Below are 21,661 nucleotides of genomic sequence, written 5' to 3'. Positions count from 1 at the left end.
ATCATAGTTCACATCATTAGGTGTTTTACCTAAAGTACAATGTAAAGGAATGATAAAGCTGTCTTTAAAGTTGTGCTGCAGGCATAAAACTTAGTAAATACTGTTGTCCTTGATGAATTTATTTATTTGTGGATATGGGGATAAATTATAATCTATAAATATGTAGGTTAAAAGTAAGAGGGCTCTCTCCTGTACTTTCCTTTTTGCTCCCTCTCCCAGGAGCAGTGGGAATATCTTCATTTTCGAGGTACCTAGCAATTTTTCAACTTCACCATGCATGCAGATGACCTGGAGAGCATGCCAGCTGGAGCTGGAGCATCTTCAGAACTCTTCCCAAATGCTAAGGAGAAAGAGCAGAAGTCCAGTATTGACACACAGGGTTAAATGTTTTTGAACTTCCTTCAGGAAGATATCTACAGGGAGCTTTTCCTGTTTTCGCAGATCTCACAGCACAAAAAACTTGTGGATCGCTGATGGCTTCTGGCTTCGTTTCCTTTTCACTTGGTTTCCTTCATCTGCAGAATCTCCCCAATCCTTTTTACCGAAAACGTTCACACTCAGACTCAAACCCTCCCTCCATGAAGCATTCCACTGGTCTCTAGAACACTTAGTCCTGCACTTTCAAAGAATGTTGACCATATTACAAAGATATATTTCTCATACAGACTTTTCATTATTTTTGAGCCTATCAAGAGCAGGTCTATTGTTCATTTATTATTGGTTCCTAGTACCTAGTACATTACCTGTTACATGAAAGAAAATCAATAAATAGCAGTTCGTGAAAGAAAGAGAATGATCTTTCATGTGCAGCTCAAGAAAACTATAGCTCGTGAATTATTCATGAGAGACAGGAATAAGTTTTTGATAAGCAATTAAATGATATGCAAATATATACTTTTAATGAAAGTTTAGATTATATTGAAAGACTTATTCTGATTTGAAAAATCACATAGTACAAGGAGCACCTAGGTCTAATTGAACCATGAGCTATTCCTCCTCAGTACACCTGGACTTGTGACAGTGGAAGTGCTTTCAAATAAGCACACATTTTACTTGATATTACTACTCTTTGCTTTTCACTTTTTAAATGATATGGTGCCTTCATAAAATTGAAACACTTTCTACTTCTTGGAAGAAAATATTTTGTGGCCTATTTTGCTTTGTTTTGATTTCTGTTCTTTAGAAAATATTTGTGTCACTAATAATTGATATTTAGGAAATTTTACAAACGGGAGGGAACAAAAATTCTTTCTAACACTTTCAAAATACTCCCATTTTTTGAGACTAGGAATCCTGATAATTCTCAGGACTACAATAATACCCTTTCTTGACAATTTTATACATGTATATACCTTTATTCATTGTTTTAAATATTAAACATTAATGTAATTGACACAGAGTTGTTATAAAATTTTAAGGTATTCCAAGATGTCAAAGAGCATAATAATCACCAAGAGTCACACAACTCAGAAATACTGAGTAATACCAGTGAGTGTTATTCCAGGCATCGCTAGATATGTCTAGGGCAGGGTTTTCCAACCTCGGCACTTTGACATTTGGCTGGATGATTTCTTGTGTGGTCGGGGGCCGTCTTGTGCATTGTTGGACACTTAGCATTATTCCAGTGGCATCACTCTCCCCGTCCTGACAACCAAATATGTTCCCCGAAGTTGCCAAATATCTCCTGGGGTGCAAAATTGCTCCAGGGCGAGAACCCCAGCCCCATAAAGGAGAATAGAAATTTAGAAATAAATTTACAAAATTTTATTAATTGACATTGAGGAAGAAGAAACTCAAATGAAGCCAAAGGAATTGCTTTATATCATTTATATATCCGATAGATATTCAACTTGAATGATCCTGCTGAACTTTTTAAAAGCTACGAAAATTTTCAAATGTTACTGAGTTACTAGATTTTACATTAAACTACTTTTTAAATTTTAGACAATATTGAGCTATTCCGAAAACTGGGAATATTATCACTCATTTGTCCTATCATCTTTTTTTCCCCTGCCACCTAACTTTTGCTAGTTTTGCTATTATTTGTATAGTTATTTATTTTTCAATGCTAACCACTAGTCCTATCATCAGACCTTCTCTATTCTTCAATGATTTTTATTTTGATTTATTTCTTCTTGGATCGCCTTGGTAAGTAGTGGATATTTTCATTTTTCCCCCCAGGAAGACCCTTAAGCGTTGCATTTCCTGGGTTGGCACATGCTTGAGAATACTTGTTGCCTCAGAACTCTACATCAAACTTGGCTGGTTTAACTTTATATTGTTTTTTGGTAACAGCTTTATTGCCATACAATTCACATGCCCTACAATTCACCAGTTTCAAGTGTACGATCCGATCATATTTTAGTATATTTAATTATTTTAGTATATTACGTAGTGTTGTACAATATACTAAATCAATTTTAGTATCACTGTAATCAATTTTAGAATATTTTCATTATTTCCAAAAGAAATTTGTACCTATTTAGCAGACACTTCCTGTTTCCCTCTCATCCACACGTCAGCCTTAGTCAACCACAGATCTACTTTTTATCTCTACAGATTTGCTTGTTCTGGACATTTTCTAGAGATGAAAACAGAATATGTGATCTTTGTTACTGGCTTCTTTCACTTAGCATAGCATTACCCAGGTTTATCCATGTCGTGGCATGTATCAATACTTCATTATTTTTATGACCAAATAATATTCCATTGTATGGATATGCCACATTTTGTTTATCCGTTAATCAATTGATAGACATTTGGATTTGTTCCACTTTTTGGCTTGTATGAATAATGCTGATATGACCATCTATGTAGAAGATTTTTTGTGGACCTACGTTTTCATTTCTCTTGTATATACATCCAGGAGTAGAATTTCTGTTTTGTAAGGTAACACTACACTTAACCTTTTTAGAAACTGGTGTAACAGTTTTGGGTCATGCTCTGTGACTTTCAGCAGTTCGTACATATTATCCCACTCTTCACTGAGAGGTGCAGGCATCTTTTTTTTTCACTTCTTTTCTAGATATCTTCTGATTGACTATATTTTATTATGAAGTAGGGTTTTATATTTATTTTTCCTGTAGAGGGCTTTTATTTGCTTTATTCTCAGAGTTATTTCAAACCTGGGCATGCCTGCCTTTTGCCTTAACACTTAAAAAAAAAAAAACTTAGGCTGGATACATTTTCTTTCTGTATCCAGTGGTTCTTTATCTTCTGGTTTTGAATGTTGCTGTGGAAAGTTCTGGGTCAAACCTACTTTTCCACCTTGTAAATGACTTGCTTTTTCTAAATGAGAAATTTAAGCAATAATTATCCTTAAAGGTCAGTAACTTAACAAGTAACTTAACATATCAGTGTTGTGTATTGGTATTATTTTTTCCTGAAATAGAACATGATGTGCTATACACATACATTTTATAAGCTGTTAAAAGAGTTGTTGCAAGCACAATCTAAATTTCTGCTCTCAGCTCGTTAATCTGCACAAGGTAGTATTTTTATTTCTTTGGCATTTGAAGTTTTCAAACAATTTTATTAAATGTATTTCTTCTCAGTTAATTCGTTGTGTTGAAATTTTATGTCTAATCAAGGCATTCCCCAAATTTACATAATTAGAAAGATTTTTCTAAGTTTCTTGTTCTAAGGAATTTTTGTCGTTGCAATTATTTTCATTTTGTCTGCATTGACTTGTTCAGCTGTCTGAGAAATCACAGCTGCCCAGAATGCATTAAATAATCAAAGGTGCATGTAGGCAATAAATAACTTTGCAAAAGTTATATTCTTAGACTGGAGAAAGATATTGACTAGTGATTTGTTTAATTTCTCTTCCGTTTCACAGAGTTCTGTTCCATTTGGCAGACTACGTATAAACCATTAAAAAGAATGAAGATCAATTCCATTTTAACAAATAACATATAATTTAATTTTGCAAGCTCTACTGTGTCTGATAATCAACAATTAGAAATTTCTTTTTATTTTAATTTTTGTATTTTATTTTCTTTCCTTGAGTTTTCTTTATTTTTTTCTAAGGTTTCTCCACCTTTTACTCTCTCCTCGTCATCTTCTTTTTCTATTCTTTCTGCCTTCTCTGTCTTTTCCGTCTCCCTCTTTCTACTTATTTACTAAAGAATTTGAGTTTATTTATTGAGATATATATGATACAACCAAACAGAGATCAATGACTTTAAGCTTTGTGATTGCTACTTTGAAAAAGGACATCTTATAATTTCGTTTAACAAACATTTATTAAGCCTATACATTGTACTGTGCCTTCTCCACATCCAGAGAAAGGAGGGGTGGGGGAGGGAGAGAGGCACACATAATAGGAAAAAATATCTGCATTTCTGCATTCTTGGAGCTTGAGTTCTCTTGGGAGATTAAACAATAAACAAGTAAAATATATGATATGATAGATGCTAGTGTTGTAAAGACAATGTAAGTGAGGCAGGATGGGATGAGATTAGAAATTTTAAATAGGATGTTCATTAAATGTTCACTAAAATGGTGGCATTTGAATAAAAATCCGAAGGAAGTAAGGGAGCAAGGCATGTTTATATCTATGAAGGAGTGCCCTAGACAGAGGGGAAAACCAGAGTAACCACACAGAGATGGGACTGTAGCTGGTATGCTCACGGAACAGCAAAACAGCCACTGTGTTTTGAGCAGGGTGAACAAAGCGGAGAATGGTAGATGAAGTAAGAGAGGAAACTGGAGGTCAGATTATGGAAGATTTTCCTGAAAATTATTTTTCCACCTAAATAAGATTGGAAAACATTATAGAATTTTGAGAAGAAAAGGGGTGTGATCGAACTTATGCTTTAATGAGATTGAGCAGGGTAAGGCTGACGTACGGAAACCATATTACCAACTCAGATGGTAGATATGGTGGTGGCTTGGGCCACGGGCACGATGATGATAGTTGCAGTATGGGCACAGTTCAGAAGAAGCAATAAAATTTGCTGATGGGTGGATGTAGACTGCAAAAGGTAGAATCAGAACGACACAGGTATTTGGTCTAACAATCCATTAGAGGCATAGAATTGGCATTAACTGAGGTGGAGAAGATTGCTCCTGGGGCCATTGAGTTGCAGAGAAATATAAAGGTCTAATTTTTGAACATATTCAAGTTGAGTTACCGTTAGACTTTCAGATACAGATATAGAGTTATTAGTTTGATAGTTTCAGGATTCATAATATATATATTTATAAGTTATCAACATATTTAAAGCCACAAGATGGACCAGTGGGGGTTGTGGATGGAGAAGTACAATGAAATGACAAGACCTTAGAGCACTCAAACGTGGATAGGTTGAGGAGGTGAGGAGGAAGAACAAAAGAAAACCACTAGTGATTATACCACTAATGAGAAAGGCAAAAGTGCTGGTTTTTGAGAATCTAAATGAAGAAAATATTTCCAGGAGGAGAGAACAATCAGCTATGTTAACTGATATTGATAGGTTAAATAAGTTGAAGGTTGAGAATTCACAGAAGACTGATATCTAGAATACATAAAGAACTCTCAAGAGTCAACAGTGAAGAAAAGATTAATCCAATTAAAATATAGATGTTATGGATTGAATTGTTCCCCCCCTCTCCAAAATTTAATTGTTACAGCCCTACTCCCCAGTGTGATTGTATTAGGCTGTAGGGTCTTTAAGGAGGTAATTTAAGTTAAATGAGGTCATAGAGGTGGGGCCCTAATATGATTAGATTTGTGTCCTTATAATAAAAGGAACAGATACCAGAGAGCTGTTTCTCCATTGTACACAGAGGAAAGGCCATGTGGGGACACAGTGAGAAGGCAGCCATCTGGCATTTCTATATTTCATTCTATTCACTTTTAAGAAAGGTAGTGTTACCAAACTTGAGTGTTTACATTACATATGTACATATTTCCACATGTCAATCATACTTCAATAAAGTGCTTTAAAAAAAGAAAGGTAGAATGATTAGCACATCATGTGCATTTTGATCTTAAAAGTAATAGTCTTAGCAATATACATTTTTCAAATACTATTTTCTTCTCAAACAGCTTTATTGAGGCATAATTTACGTACCATACAATTCAACCATGTAAAGTGAACTGTTCAGTGGCTTTTAGTATATTCATGGCATTGTCCAACCATTAAGAGAATCAATTTTAGAACATTTTTATTACCCCAAAAAGAACTCCACACTCCTGAGCCCCTGTCATCCTTCAAGTGTCCTATCTCCCCAGTCCCAGGAAGCCACTCCTTTTGTATCTTTAACTCTTATTTTTAAAAGGATAATCTATTAATAATACAAATATCTTAAAAATTACTCATAATCTTAACATTCTATTATGTCAAATTTCCCAACTGGCTCTTTTTACTTTATGTTTCTAATTAAATACTCAGTACATCTTCCTCTTCCACATAAATGACTATTTAGATCCCGTTATCCATTCCAATCTTTTTTAATTCTGGAAATATTAAAGTTGATATTCCTGAAGGAATCATTCTGACTCTCTGGTACCCTAAATTGAATTTAATTAAAATATGTTAATTATTAATTACTTTTATTAGTAGCAATTATTAATTAGTTCCTTAGACTAATACATTATGATTGTTTTTGTTGAGATGATAAAAGGGCATCTTACTTTCTTGATTAGCATTCACACATAAGTGATTGCTTTTAGGTCTGCTAGTGGGGCAGTTTAAGGATTTTTAAACCATCTCATAGACAAGGAATCCTCTCTTCAAAAACCTGCAGCTTCCTGCTGGTGGCTGCCTGCTGGGTTCTGCTCTGCCTCTTCCTGGCCCCTCCTTTCTCGGAGGCAGCCCAGAGTCTCCCGTGTGCTTCTTACAGTCTGCGAAGAGCTGAGATATCATAACATTATTTGATCATAGAAATAACGGCCTTTGCTTTCTTTATAATTGTTTTGAATTAGCGGCAATTTCTTCTTCCAATAAAATATTCTTTATTCTTTACCTAGTGTCAATCTGTAAAATAAGGTTTACTAACTAGATAAAATCAGTACTATTATGTGTGTGAGAATATTTAAGCTACTAAAGGTAATAAATTGTTTTCATTACTGTAAATTGTATTCATTATAAAGATAGCAGCAATTCAAAGAATTGTTCCTCTGTTTCAACCAGTTTCCTGAAACTTCCTATAGGATGCCTTATTAGGTTAGCTGTGATATAAAAATGAAACAAATGAAATAGTATATCTTATAATAATATTATCTAATTTAGTCCTTTAAGTAATTTTGAGTGTTCCTATTTCTAATCAGACCAAATAAATAAGATTCATTAATATTCCATAATTTAAAGTTACATCTTTATTTTAATTTTCATGCTATAACTTTTCCATAGAAAGGCATTTAATTTCCTCTAAAAATAGGTCAGTTAAGAACTTTTAAGAACACAAATGTGTTGTTATTCCTGACTTGATATTGTGCATTTTCTTTTATCCTTTCCTAGAGATAAAAATGTCTAAGCTTAGAAATAGCTATAAAATGAAAATAAGGACATACTCAGATAATACACGGTTTCATTTGGCTGTATGAAAAACAAGCTCTCGAAGTATATTCTCAGCTGAAAAAAATCAGTTCTAAAATTGTCCATATACGATCTGAGAATTGACTTTTGAATCAGGTCTGTAAGAAAGACAAAAAATAAAATGCCGTCATGTTCCACATGACGATGTTCCTGTCGATGAAGGACTGCGTATATAGCAGTGGTCTTGTAAGATTATAATGGAGCCAAATTTCCTGTAAGAAATGGAAGGATGAGTTGTCCAGGAGGAATTGTTTTTCTCTGATGGGAGCAGTATCTGTGGGGCTTGGCATTAGGTTCCCTCTCGCTCACAGCACCTCTACTCTGAGTGCCCAGGCGGACATCCCAGTCAGCCAGCCACTGACCTGTTTCAGCACAGAGGAGCCTGTTCCCTAGTGCTACGTATTCAGAAGGCGCTACAGCCCTCCCAGAGGTAGCACAATGGTCTTCAGAGTGCATTGCTGTCAATTCTTTGCTGAGGACCCGAGATCTTATACAAGGACACAGGTCCACAGGAGCTACCTTAACAAATATTAAGTGTCATTGTCACCTCAGTAAAAGCTTTCTGTGGTAGTGTTGATTCAGCCTGTCCCTGAACTTTGGAAATATTTTCAGGTCGTAATGATGAAAAGCATATAAAACTTTTATTCCTTCTATCAATTCAATGCCAGAGAGAGCCTTTTGTACCAGATCAGGACAATGGAACCAAAACCAAATTCCCAAAGTCTAAATATTGGGTCCTCAGTTCTATGCACTCTCCATGTTAAACACCCTCTTTTTCTATGAAGGCCACAGAGTTCTCTAATCTGACTACTGCTGCAAACGCGATCGCAGTGACAACGCCCTATGTCCCTTTCTCTCTCCATCCTGATTTCTTATTCCCACTTCTCCTCCGGTCTCCTCCCACTCCCTGCCGACACTCACTGTTACAGAACCTACGCCTGGCCCAGACAGTTTCTCCTCGTGTTTCCAATCAGTCCAGCACACCTGCTCCCTGTTCGTGGAGCAGCACTGACAGCTTCGATGTTCCACCTCTGACCGTGTCCAGTGGAAGCCGGGGGAGGGCTTGTGGGACAGTGTTTATAAAGCCTGCAGTGGTGCACAGTAATGGCTCAGGCCTTCACATCACTCACCACTCAGTCACTGACTCACCCAGAGCAACTTCCAGTTCTGCAGGCTCCATGCTTGGTAAATACCCTATGCAGGGGTACTATTTTTTTCTTTTATACTGATTTTTACTGTACCTTTTCTATGTTTAGATATGTTTAGAAACACAAATGCCATTGTGTTATGGTTGCCTACAGTATTCAGTACAATAATATGCTGTACAGGTTTGTAACCTTGGAGCAATGGGCTATGTAGCAATGGGCTATGTAGGCGTGTAGTAGGCTACACCAGCTAGGTTTATGTAAGTGATGTTCACACAAGGACAAAATCACCTAATGACGCATTTCTCAGAACGTATCCCCATCGTTAAGCAATGCATGACTAGATATAAGCACTGCTTGTTCAATCCAGAATCTATAGAAAATAAATTAAAATCTAAGGAACAAATAGAAACTGAGTCAAGTTTGCGATTTTTGACTCTAGTTAGGTATCTATTCTTTGCAAACGTAATGAACTGTTTGGGGGTAAGGTTTACTTTTTTGCAAAACCTTATATATACTACGTTTTTTTTCCTATACATACATACCCATGATAAAGTTTAATTTATAAATTAGGCACAGTAAGAGATTAACAACAACAACTCATAGTACCATAGAATAATTATAACAATATACTGTAATAAGAATTATTGGAATGCAGTCTCTCCCCACCAACCGCCGATAACGGATGTGATAACCGAGATGGCTACTAAATGACTAACGGGTGGAGAGCATATACACTGTGGAGATGCTGGAAAAAGGAATGATTCGCGTCCTGGGCGGGACAGAGCAGAATGGCGTGAGATTTTATCATACTACTCAGAATGGCACGTGATTTAAAACTTATGAATTGTTTGTTTCTGGAATTTTCCATATAATATTTTTGGACCACGATTGACTGAGGGTAACTGAAACTGCAGATGAGAGGGGCCTGCTGTACGCTTTTCTTCCATGAAGCTAATTTAGATGGAATTTTATCCAGAGAGAGAGAGAGAGAGAGTGTGTGTGTGTGTGTGTGTGTGTGTGTGTGTGGAGGCAGTTACTTGAAACTCAAGATGTATATTTATATTTGATGTGACGAGAACTTGCTGGTGTCAGCAAGCAATGCATAATTCATTTCTCTGATAATGAGTCTCATCAACCACACATTTCCAGTTGGATTTCACTCCTGTCACTTCCTGCCACTGCATTTATATTTTATTTTCCATACTTTCCATATAGACCCACAATGTTTGTTCAAAAGGAAGGTTGTAGATATAACAACAACAACAAATGAGTGGGAAAGTAGAGATAAGACATTCATAGTCCACATAAAATTTTTTCAGATCTCTAAAATTACACTGCAGACGTTTGCACATATTCTTTTTATTTGAACATTTTGAAACTTTTTGAGAACACTTTTTCTACGATTTATCTGTTTCACTATTATAAGCAAAGTAGAACTTAATTTTGAATGAAAAGAACATTTTCATGAGCATATCAGCATAGCACAGAGTAAGTAATATCTTGATCTTTAATTAAATGAGAATATTTTGAATGCCAATCTCAGTTTAGAAAATCACAAGGCCTGTTAATGAAAACAGTTAGTTGAGAGTGTAACTGCGAAGCGTTTGTGTTAGAAGTGTTAGAACAAAAACACTTTGAGCTTCTTTAGGGATTTTGTTATTCAAAGTAATATGTATTTAAATTTTCAAATTATAAAAGAATTAAGTCTATTAATTAATGTTTGGAAGATCCTTATCATATCACTTTGCCAGAAGATGGTAATTAGGCTAAGGCTGTTTGTCTTATAGCAAATATAACATTCAGACCATTTCTGAAGGGTTCATTCCTCTCCTGTGTTGGAAAGAATCCAGAATTTCAATCCTTATAAAATCTCCAATTACTGCTCATATCTTGTATATTAATTTTTAAAATGAAATTTATTGGGGCGACATTGGTTAATAAAATTATATAGGTTTAAAGTGTACAGTTCTATAATATGTCATCTGTATATTGCATTGTGCGTTCGCCAACCAAAATCAAGTCTCTTTCAGTCACCATATATTCGACCCCCTTTATTCTTTTCTCCCTTCCCCCCATCCCACCTTCCTTCTGGTAAAATTATACTGTCGTCCGTGTCTGTGAGTTTGTGTTTGTCTTGTTTGTTCTTTTGTTGCTTTCAGTTTTACACTCCGCATATGAGTAAATCATATGGTTCTTGACTTTTTCTGTTTGACTTATTTCACTTAGCATGATATTCTCAAGTTAATAGAGAAAAGAAAAGCAGGTTTTATGAATTAACAATATTTTCAATAGTAACAATACTAAAAGCAGAAGTGTAATTATGTCATTCATTTTGTCATTAATTTATTTTCTTTTTGATTTTTTTTTTTTTTTTTTTTTTTTTTTTTTAACTAGAGTCATTTTGGAATTCAGCTTCCTTCAATACTGAGGCTTCATACCTTCATTTTCCTACTTTCCACGGAGAACTTAGTGCAGATGTGTCTTTCTTTTTTAAGACCACAGCTTCGTCTGGGGTATTTTTAGAGAACCTGGGTATTACTGATTTCATACGGATAGAGCTACGCTGTAAGTCATCTTTTCCAGAGAAGTCTATGGGATTCTATTTAGTAGTAAATCATCTAACTAATTTTTAAAGTACGATTTTTCTACTTTATCAGCTGAATCTTTTCATTGTGTCCCTTTGAAAAAATTCTGTCATAGTAAGTTAGTCTTTTTGCAAGAAAATTTTATATTTAACCTGTGATAATTTGGGAAAATTATTGTATTCTCCAGAACCAATTTAAGAAGCATGTTAAATTCAAATAATTTTTTAAAAATTTTTTAAATGAAATTTTCAGTTAATTACAAAATTACTTAAATCGACCAGTTATATTATTTTGATATACTCTTAGACTAGTGTCAGTATCTTAATATCGAATTTATATTGCATGCTTTAAAATTTATATAAACTTTGGATCACTGTAAAAAAAATTTTAAATAAAATTCTGTTTAATTTTGTCTTGCCCTGGCTAAATAGCTTTACTTTTTATCAATATGAAAATTAGCTCTGAGGGTGAATTTCTTAAAATTTGTTTTTTCCAAAAATACAAATGTATTTTGCTGTCTCCTTCCACATTTATCCTTTACCAATGTCTGTAATTGGTTCTTTCCATAAAATTCAAATCATTGTCTTTATATTTAGTGACGGCTATGCTATGGTGCTATTCCTAAGTATGTCAAAGACTCAGCTGTCCACCACAGGGACTAACTTGAACAATCTTCATGTATATTTCCAGCTCCAGCAGTAGTGACTTTTTCATTTGATGTGGGGAATGGGCCTTTCGAAATCTCGGTGCAGTCCCCCACTCACTTCAATGACAACCAGTGGCACCACGTTAGGGTCGAAAGGAACATGAAAGAGGCATCTATTCAAGTGGATCAGCTCTCACCAAAGACGCAGCCTGCTCCGGCTGATGGGCACGTCCTTTTGCAGCTCAACAGTCAACTCTTTGTGGGTAAGTTCTGTTTCTAGGCAGTTTGTCATTCAATTGTATGATGTGAGTGCAGAGATGGGCCCAAATCAAATAATAGCAACTATAAAAATAATTTTAAAACAACAACAACAAACTCCCATGTGTTAAGACTGTATTCCAGGCTGTGCCAGGTGTTTCATCTCTTCTACATAACCAACTTATGAAACGGGTATTATCCCTATTTAACAAATGAAGGAACTGAGATCGAGGGGTTGAAGTGACTTACCTTCAGAAATCCGCCTAGTAAATGAGATTCAAATTTGTGTTTGACTAATTCCTAAACCTGCTTTTTTAATATTTCTGTAATAATAATATTACAGATTTGGTGATTTGTTCCAGGATTTTATTTTTTAACATGAAATGATTTTAGTATGATATTGAAGATGATTAACTCTGTTCCCAGGGGAGTTGAGGAACCCTCCCTAAAATTCCGGACTCTGTCAAAAACAGGCCAATAGCAGAAAAAAGAAAAGCAGGAGCAAAATGTATAGAATCCATGTTTGACCAGTTTAACCAGTTCTGCTGGTGTCTCTCATTTTGCCCATATTTTAGATATCTTCTGGTCACCTACTTCATATTTGTATACAAATGTTGTTCCTTTATTTCCTAAATACATTTATTTGGTATTTGTAGAGCTGACAGCAGAATCTTTCTGCCTGTATTTGTTTTACTGAGCATCTTTGCTAATTTCTTTACGGAACTTACATAACCATAAAATTCAAGAGATTTTCTATTAATTGTTCACTTTTCATATATTTTAATGTATGTAAGGATGTACAGTAGGATAATCTATGTACAGCAACACTATAAAGCAGCACAAATTATAAATGATCAGAAATTATATTTAAAACATTTTTAAGAGTTATGTTTTAGAACAGAATTCCTCAGATCCTCATTACATCTTCTATTGCTTAACAAACTTGTTTTATTAACTCTCATAATGCAAGGAGTGAAGCTTATTTGTGACATTTTTGACTAAGATATGTTTGAGATTTCTAATGAATTTATATACTCGATTCTATCATTTATTCTTTCTTTGGTTCAAATAAATATTTAATAAACAGCTGTGAGTAAGACACTGTAATGGGCAATCTAATTATGATCTTATGGCCACTCAACTGACTTATTTAAGGGTATGGAAATAATAAAGAATACATGAGGAGAAATACCTAAGTTTTCTTTTAATAACATGCTAGAAGCTCAGTCAGGAAGTTGACATAGATATTTCTTGAATTACAAAAAATGAGAGATGGCCACAGCAACAGGTATGGCAATTTAAAATCTGTCAGGATCTAGGAAATAGCCTTACTATTCTTGGAAATTGAAAAGGCTGAAACAGTCCTCAAATCTTTCAGTGAAATCTGCTGCAGTTTGCCTGTACATGAACTTTTATCCCTGGTATGAATTTTAACTTCACAGAAATGGAGACACCATATATTGTGTGTGATAGGAATCCTGGCCTTAATTTGATTTCAGGTAGTTGTAATGGATAGAAATACTATTATGATATCAGAAAACCATGTTAGAACAGATTTGATTCTTTTGCTACCAATCATGAGTTATAATTTTAATAAGGATCTAAGAGATTTCATCTTTATGGAGGCAGTTGGTTAGGCTTTTGACATTCCCGTATGTGTTAAATTCAAGGATGACTATGTTACTTGAAAGTTTTAAAAACTGAAATCTTTATTATGTTTAAATCAAAGTCATTGAAAATTTAAAAAGAAATGGCAGAAAGACATCTCTGGAAAAAAAGCATTACCTCTACTATTAATAAAAATCTATTTATATAATTCCCCCCTTCCTACTTACAGGTTATTGAGTAAATTGAAATGGTTAATGTAATGATATTAAAAAGATTCATTAAAAAAAAAAAAATGGCCGGCAGCCTTAGGTAGAGGCAGATCATTGGCTGTCAAGAAGCCACAAAAAGGTCTTGTTTATACCTTTACCTCCACCATTAGAGTAGACCACTTTCTTAAGAAAGGGCCCCAGCCAAGTTAATAAAATAATATAAGATAAAACATTAATTTATCAATTTACAACATTCCTATCAAACAAATCAGAATTTTAAAAACATTTCTAGATGAAAATACTTTTTTCCTTCAGGAATTTCGATGGAAGTTAAATTATAATTTAAAAGATTATACCAAATTCAAAGTGGGTGAAAAACTAGTAAAAAATACCTAATTTAATGTAGCACTTACTAAGACCGGAAAGTAGTTCTCGGCCTTCCTGAGAACTACATATTTCAGTGGAGGAGACAAGAGGCAGCTAATAAAAGAGTAAAAATGAAGATGAAGTGAAACAAAAAAACTATATATACGTAAACATGTATATATATATATATATATATATATATATATATATATATATATATGCATGGTTATGCATATACATATAATTTCAGATAATGACAAATACTGTAAAGTAAAAAGCAGAGTAAGGAGTCAGGCGATGATTTGGGTTGGAGGGGTTCTATGTCAAGTGGAGTGGTCAGGAGAATTCTCTCTGAGACTGTAGATCTCAACAGAGGCCAGATAAAGCAGAAGAGGGAACTCTGTGAATGTCTGAAGGAAGAGAATTCCAGTGGGGGCCAGGAGAAAGCATGTTGAAAGTGGTGAAATGAACTTCAGGCAGTCAAGGAGCAACGAGAAAGTCAGCGTGGCTGGAAGAGAGAATCAGCATGACTGAATCTTTAAGGCCATGGCGAGGAATTTGGAATTTATTCTAAGGGATCAGGGGAGTGGCATGATCTAATTTATATTTCCCACGTTCTCCTGCTGCTGTGAGGAATATGGATGGAGGGTGTAGGGTGGAAGCAGACTATGGCAATAGTCTGTATGAGAGAGGATGATGGTGTGGGCTAAAGTGGAAATGGTGACAAAGAGTTGGGACATTTTAAATGTCAATGTACAAACTTGCTAGGGACATGGTTATTGCTGTTAGTGTTCTACCGCTTACCCCAGCTGACCTCCTTGGGGCAAAATGCTGCTTTGTAGGTCTCCAAGTTCCTTACACCATTTTTCAGTTTTTAATTTTACTTGAACTTAGCTTTTCTTTGTTTCTTCCTTTATCCTCATTTGTGGCATGATTAAAGCTGTCCTTGGCCCCACAATCTAGATTATGTACTGCAAACCACACTTTGTTCAGGCTGTAAAAAGCCTCCTTTGTAGCCCATAAGAAGTATCTCACCCACTTCCTCTTCTTCAGTGAGATCCCACCTGTCCCATAGTCACACGCACCAGGAAATTGGACTTCTACGTTCATATGTTCTGTACAAGCACAGGTCAGATGTAACCTGTTTTCTGCATATTAATGCCTTCATATATGTGAGCCTTAAACCTGCTCTCAGAGCCAGTGACACTTTGTGTGATTAGGAATCACTGTTTTAATCCAATAAAATTGATTTTCTGGTTACAATTTTAAAGGGTAATTTCATTCCTCTTGCTTATAAGTTCAGGAGTTTAATTTGTAGTTCACCTGTCCATCTTAAAAATAATTATGGTTAAATAATTATGGTTAATATTTTTAAGCATGTATAACAACTGTTGTTCGTGTTTGGGTATTGGGACAAATGAATGAGTAAATGTAATTGCAAAGAGTAAATCTGTAGTTTTCATTATAACTTTTTTCCCCTAAGAAAAATGTTTTAAATCTAGACACTGATGATAAGGATGATGATGATGATGATAACAAGAACAACAACATTTTTAACTACATGAAAACACAATCTTTGTAAATGTAAGACAAAACAGGAAGACTAAGTTAGTGTTAGTATAAGATAAATTTTTGATCATCTCACATTTAGTAGCTTTTATCAAAAATGGACCTTTTGTAAACAAATTTACCAGAAAACATAAAAACTATTGTGGGATATTTCAAATACAAATAAAAATAGGAAATATTAAAAATTTCAGTAATGGAGAAATGTGTTTGAGATACTACCATTAATACTTTTTATGTACATATTAAACATTGTGGACATTTGAATATATGTTAATTTTGATTTAAATTATACTTTCCAGGCCTGTGTTGATGATATTTATTGACATTACATTTTTTTAGATTAAAACTTTAAAATTTTCCTCAGTATCCTAGAGGTGACTACTGCAATGAGATAATGTAAAAGAATTCAATGTATTTCTCCACTGCTTGATTTACTCTCTTCCTTAAAGTCCAATCATAAAGAATATTCACATTTCAGACTGAAACTCTGAGGCAAGACTAATGCTTTAACTTCTGAGAAAAAAAATAGTAAAAATAAATAGAAAGCATAATTAAAAACGTGATTCAGCTGCAAAACAATTTTATATGGCAATTGAAATAGGGATAAGGAAATGATAGTTTCAGAGATTCAACTAGTGTTACCGTACATCAAAGAATTAAAAAGCAGGTGGATTTTAATAATCCTTGTAGTTCCAAATATTAGAACAATTAGCTTTAGCTAATCTCTACTGTAGGATGCCATGCAAAGTGAAGGAGTAATTAAATAATGAACAAAAAGCTTTATATGAAAAAAAGGAGAAAAGTTAACATAAATGCAATATGATAGTCAGATTAGAAACAATGAAACAAACATCTCCCCTTCCTCAAATAATCTCAACATCACATTGCTTTTCATTTTTTTCTTTTGGCATTTTTAATTATAATACAAATGATGATTCAGCTTCTATTTGTAGCCCATCTTTCTCTATCCTTGCTCTTAATTTTGGCACTGGGTCTGTACTGACCTTTTCACATTCTTTTACTTTGTCCTTTTTTGTATAAGTGTGATTTATAACCTCAATAGTCCTATGTCAAGGTGACATTCATTACCTTATAAACTAAGTTTACTGACATGATGCTAACTAGTGTGTTAAACATAGGTCTTTGACCTTGTTAACACCAAGGACTCAACGTCCAGAGTCACTCCTTGAGTTTTCATACACTCACATTCTCCAGCCACAGAACTGATGGAGAGAAAAGAATCAGTCATTTTTTTGAGCTGAAATGTGACAGTGGTCATTTTCTATTTTGGTTTGTAAACTCAGCATTTTTCTTAGAAGCTTCTTAAATTAGCCTTGAATTGATTTTCATTCAACCAGCTCTGCAATTTTTGTTTACAGTCTAAATTCTTTTACTGACAGGTTTTTAAATGGGGCAAACTCCATTTCAATACTTTGTGACTAGAGCCTGAAGGAGAAGTAAGGACTCCTGACGTAGACTCAGAAGTCAATTATATTACATTTGAATCACATCAAACCTACAACCATTTATTGAGTCCCTAAATGCCATACACAAAGGTTGACGTTGACCTCTAGATGTATGGAAGCTCCGTACGGAGGTTGTTCCTCAGCCTCAGTTGCACATTAGTACCACTTGGGGATCTTTTGGGAAACAGGCAGTACCAGTTTGAAGATGTGTTTATGAGCTGCGATGGGCATTTGTGGTCTCTCAGTTGGACATTGCCAGCACGTCCTTGTACTGGTCTTCTGGTGAACATCTTGTATTTCTGTTGGGTGTATACATAGTAGTGGAATCACCGGGTTGTAGGATACGTGTACATTAAGCATTAGGAGACGCTGCCAAATCTTTGATGACTGGCATATCGTCCTTCATGAGGTGGCTATTTAGATCTGTTGCTCGTTTTCTATAGGGTTGTCTTCTTTGAAAAAAAAAATTTATAGGAATTCTTTATGTATTTTGGATGAGTCCTTTTCACATAAATTTATTACCAATCTCTCTCTATGGGTCATATTTTCATGTTGTGAATGGTGTCTTTTGATAAACAAAAGTACTTAATTACAGTAGATTTTTTTTTTAACACTCAGTTTGTTTTTTATAGGCTAAAATGTAGTTACAGGAAGAGAATGCCAAATAACTTTACATTTGACTGATTTTTATTTCAGATTAATTTTCTTTTGCAGTAAATATGTTCCCCTATTATCGAAGTGCAATGCACTAAAAGTCACATTTCTCTTTAATGTAATCACATTGTTTATTTCAGTTATCTTCTCCCTTCCCTGAGATGTCTCTTTCATGTTTAGCCTCAGAAGCCCAGTGTACTTTTCCATATCCAGTGAGCAAGTCTGAGTGATTGTTGACTAAAATCAGGATTTGGATAGGATCTCTTGAGATCAGAGAATATGCATGACTAATACTACCGACAACTCACTTCTTTAAAATAAGCCTTAGTGTGGTCAAACCAGAGAGCTGCTGTGGCCCTGACATGTGAGAAGTCGAAATCGCCCCGCTTTGTCCTGCTGCTGCTGCCACAAGGACAGGTTCTTCCCGCTGACTTTGGCTTGGGAAAAGGCGACTGAATTTTCTGCCTATGTCACTGTTGCTTACACCAGCTGCCTCTTTCGACCGTAATAGTTTCTTGAACACGAGGAGATCATTTTGCCTCTTCCCAGCCCTCCCAGCATTTTGCTCACCGAGAAAATTATAGCTGGGCTTCCGATCCCCCAGCCTCCCAAATTAACTAATACCATCATTTCTGCAAGGCTGTCTTCCCTCAGGAAGGCCGGGTAGGACAGGACTGAAAATCCAGTGCCTGGTGTATAGAAGAACACTTTTTTTCCTTTCAATCCCCCGACTTGGCCCTGGGCCCAGACCGCCTGTCCTTTCACTTTCCTGCCCCAAAGCTGATCTGTGGACAGGGCCTTAGCTGCCTTTGCCTTTCTCTGCCCAGTGCCATGGTCAGGGAGCACGTTGCTAGACAAACTTCTGTAACTCTGAATTTTGAAGAGAAGTGTGGGGATCTTGATTTCCTCCTTTCTCTAAGGCCCTTGGGTGAATTTTGTAGTTATTCCCAATTAATCCTCAGTAATATCCAATCGCAGCATATAAATAATTTGCCATTAAAAACTAAAGGTCTTTTTGCCATAAAAGTCATGGAAAACTGGCATAGGTAAGAGTCCGTTCATACTCCGTGACAATGGCCTACGTCATGTAGACTAACTTTCTGAGAGTGATGAACGCGATGAAAGGATTGGGCCCCCTCCATCTCTGCTCTGCGCCTAGCACACTTACTTAGGTGCGCTATTCCAATACTGTCATGAACAGATTCATTTATACTCATTCACATAGAAAGGTAAGGCATTTGTCCCACAGAAGACTCAGGGAAATTCCAGAATTCATTATATCTGATATAGTATGGCAGGTACATTGATAGAAAATTAATTGGAAGACAGTTCCAAACATAATAGCTCAGCAGAAACATCCAGAATCAATTAATCAAATTGCAACTTGTTTTAATTAGACATATTCTAACCCAGAAAAGGCAATGGGATCTTTAATTAAGCTTTCAAGCCCAATCCTATTTACAACATCTATGTTTTCCAGAACAGTTACATTTTGAAATAAAAAGTTATTAACTTGAAACCTAATGGTAAGGTAAAAATCCTAATACATGTATGATACAAATGTTTATATTTAATGAACATTACTTTTGTGCTAACTTAAAAATATAGTTTAAAACTATTTCTTTAGGTAAACATTAACTTTTTAAGAATTAAGAAGCCCTGTTTCCAAAGCTGAGTATTGATTTTTTTCTCACAATTACAAATATGTACTATTTAAGCATGTATTTCATGCATGTATACATATATTCCTTCCTGTCAGCATCCCCATTGTCTGACCTTCTTCTCCATAGTATATATTTTTACCATCTGCATCACGAGATAGTTATGTGTTTCCCTGTCTAAATGTAGTCGTAGACTGTGAGTTTTTTTGAGAGCAGGATCAATTGCATATAACTCTGTACTTGCAGCGTCAGACACAGTGTCTGGCAAAGAGCTGCTAAATAAAACATAGAACTGAAATGCCATTCAAACCAAAAATGATCTGAAGAGTAGAAGAAAATGGAAGTTTTCTTCTTTGGCTCTCTCTCTCTCTGTAGTTTCTGGTCCTACCTTTGCCTCTAACTAAATGTGTTCATTCTAAAATTTCTCAGCTATGCCCATGGGCTTATCCCTAGACTTCTCTATGCCTTTAGTTTCTCATCATCTGAAACAAAACAGAATAAAACCAACAAGAATAAACAAGTTGGAACAGATGAAAACGGATTGTATTCAGTCGTTGGATCCCAGTTAGCTATTATTATGTCACTAGTAGATTGAGATAAACACCTAAATCAGAGAGACCGGATATTTCCGAGTGACACATACATTACAGATTGTGATTTAACATTACTATGTATTATAAACTGTATACCATGATTTTAAAGTACTGGACCATGAAGTAAATGAAATATACCAGGAGTACACTTCTAATCCAGATTTCACAGCATCTGGCCCTCCTCCAAAGAGTTCCGGGACCATAGCTAAAACCAAAGCTACCGGCCACCTTACCCGGGAAGGAAAACACCAGCAAGGATGCCGGAAGAATCTAAGTAAATGACTTAACTCTGAGTCCTAGACACTTACTGAGTTGAGTTAGCCAAGTGGGAGAATAGGGAGGTGCGAAGCTAAGGTGAGTAGCAGCTTTGATTTGGAAGAGAAAAAAAAGGAGTCCTGAGAATAAGAGAGAAGAGAGACTTCAAGAATGGCAGGAGATTGAGTAAACGTAGGCGAAATGAAAGAAGGGAGTCAGCTGTTCTGAAACTCCGATAAAATCAACTCCTTCTTCTCTGTCATGCCCACATCAACTGGAATTGGAACACGTCTGGCTCCATATCATAGTGCATCTGGATTTAGAAATAGAAAATCTGACCCATGCTCTAAAGACTTTTATATTCTTCATTGAAGAGGTGTAAATGATGTCACTTGAATCCATTTGAATACAGAAATATAAATATAGTCATTTGAATAGAGAACATTATGTCTATGAATCTAAATTATAAAGCATGTGAGTGCCATGAACCCAGAATTCTCAGGAATGCTTTTTGTTTCCTCTTTGTGGTATTTCATTATCCCACAGTATAGAATTAACTTATTCTATATTCATTGAGTTTTATCCTCATTCTCAGTCTCCTAAGGTATAATCTGGTTTAATGAACAACTGCATTAATTAATGATTAATAATAAATTCAGTATTAATAGTTATTGTTAGTCAATTACTAATTAATTAGTTATTATTGTAAGTAGTTATTAATGCACAGCTCTTATATGTCAGGCATCGTTCTGTGTGCTGGGGATTGTGTGATCGAAGCAGCCCTCATCGAATGTGCATGCCGATGGAGGGACACTAATAAGACATGAACGTAAAGCCTGTTAGATGATGACAAAGACCCATTTATTTACGGTCTTTCTGGCCAAGTTTTATTTATGAAATACAAAAATCTGTGAGGATAGGAGATTTTAAGTAATTAAGGCTGGGTTAGGAGCTAGCTACATGAGCTGGGGCAGGAGGGTGTGAACACGTTGTAGGAAGAGAGAACATGTACCGAGCAGGTATAAGATCCTGGTGGTGCGGCAGCAGCATCACCTGTTCAAAGATGAAGCTCCTTTTTAGAGGTCCCATGACCATCCAAGTGCCTCTGGGGAGAATTGCC

At 35.3% G+C, this 21,661-nt stretch overlaps 1 protein-coding gene across 1 annotated transcript in view; it reads left to right on the top strand.

The window, feature by feature from the left end:
- Window positions 1-21,661, top strand: part of CNTNAP4 (contactin associated protein family member 4) — a 222,609-nt gene that overhangs the window by 178,238 nt on the left and 22,710 nt on the right. Inside the window, exons 16-17 of the mRNA XM_039888850.1 lie at window positions 11,066-11,236; window positions 11,947-12,165. Of these exons, the coding sequence (XP_039744784.1) occupies window positions 11,066-11,236; window positions 11,947-12,165 (390 nt within the window). The remainder of the gene's footprint in view (window positions 1-11,065; window positions 11,237-11,946; window positions 12,166-21,661) is intronic.

Source organism: Pteropus medius, unplaced genomic scaffold, assembly GCF_902729225.1.
Source record: "Pteropus medius unplaced genomic scaffold, Ma_sr-lr_union100, whole genome shotgun sequence".
Classification (NCBI taxonomy): domain Eukaryota; kingdom Metazoa; phylum Chordata; class Mammalia; order Chiroptera; family Pteropodidae; genus Pteropus; species Pteropus medius.
The sequence above is the reverse complement of the archived record's forward strand: the minus strand, read 5'-3'. Positions and strand labels throughout refer to the sequence as shown.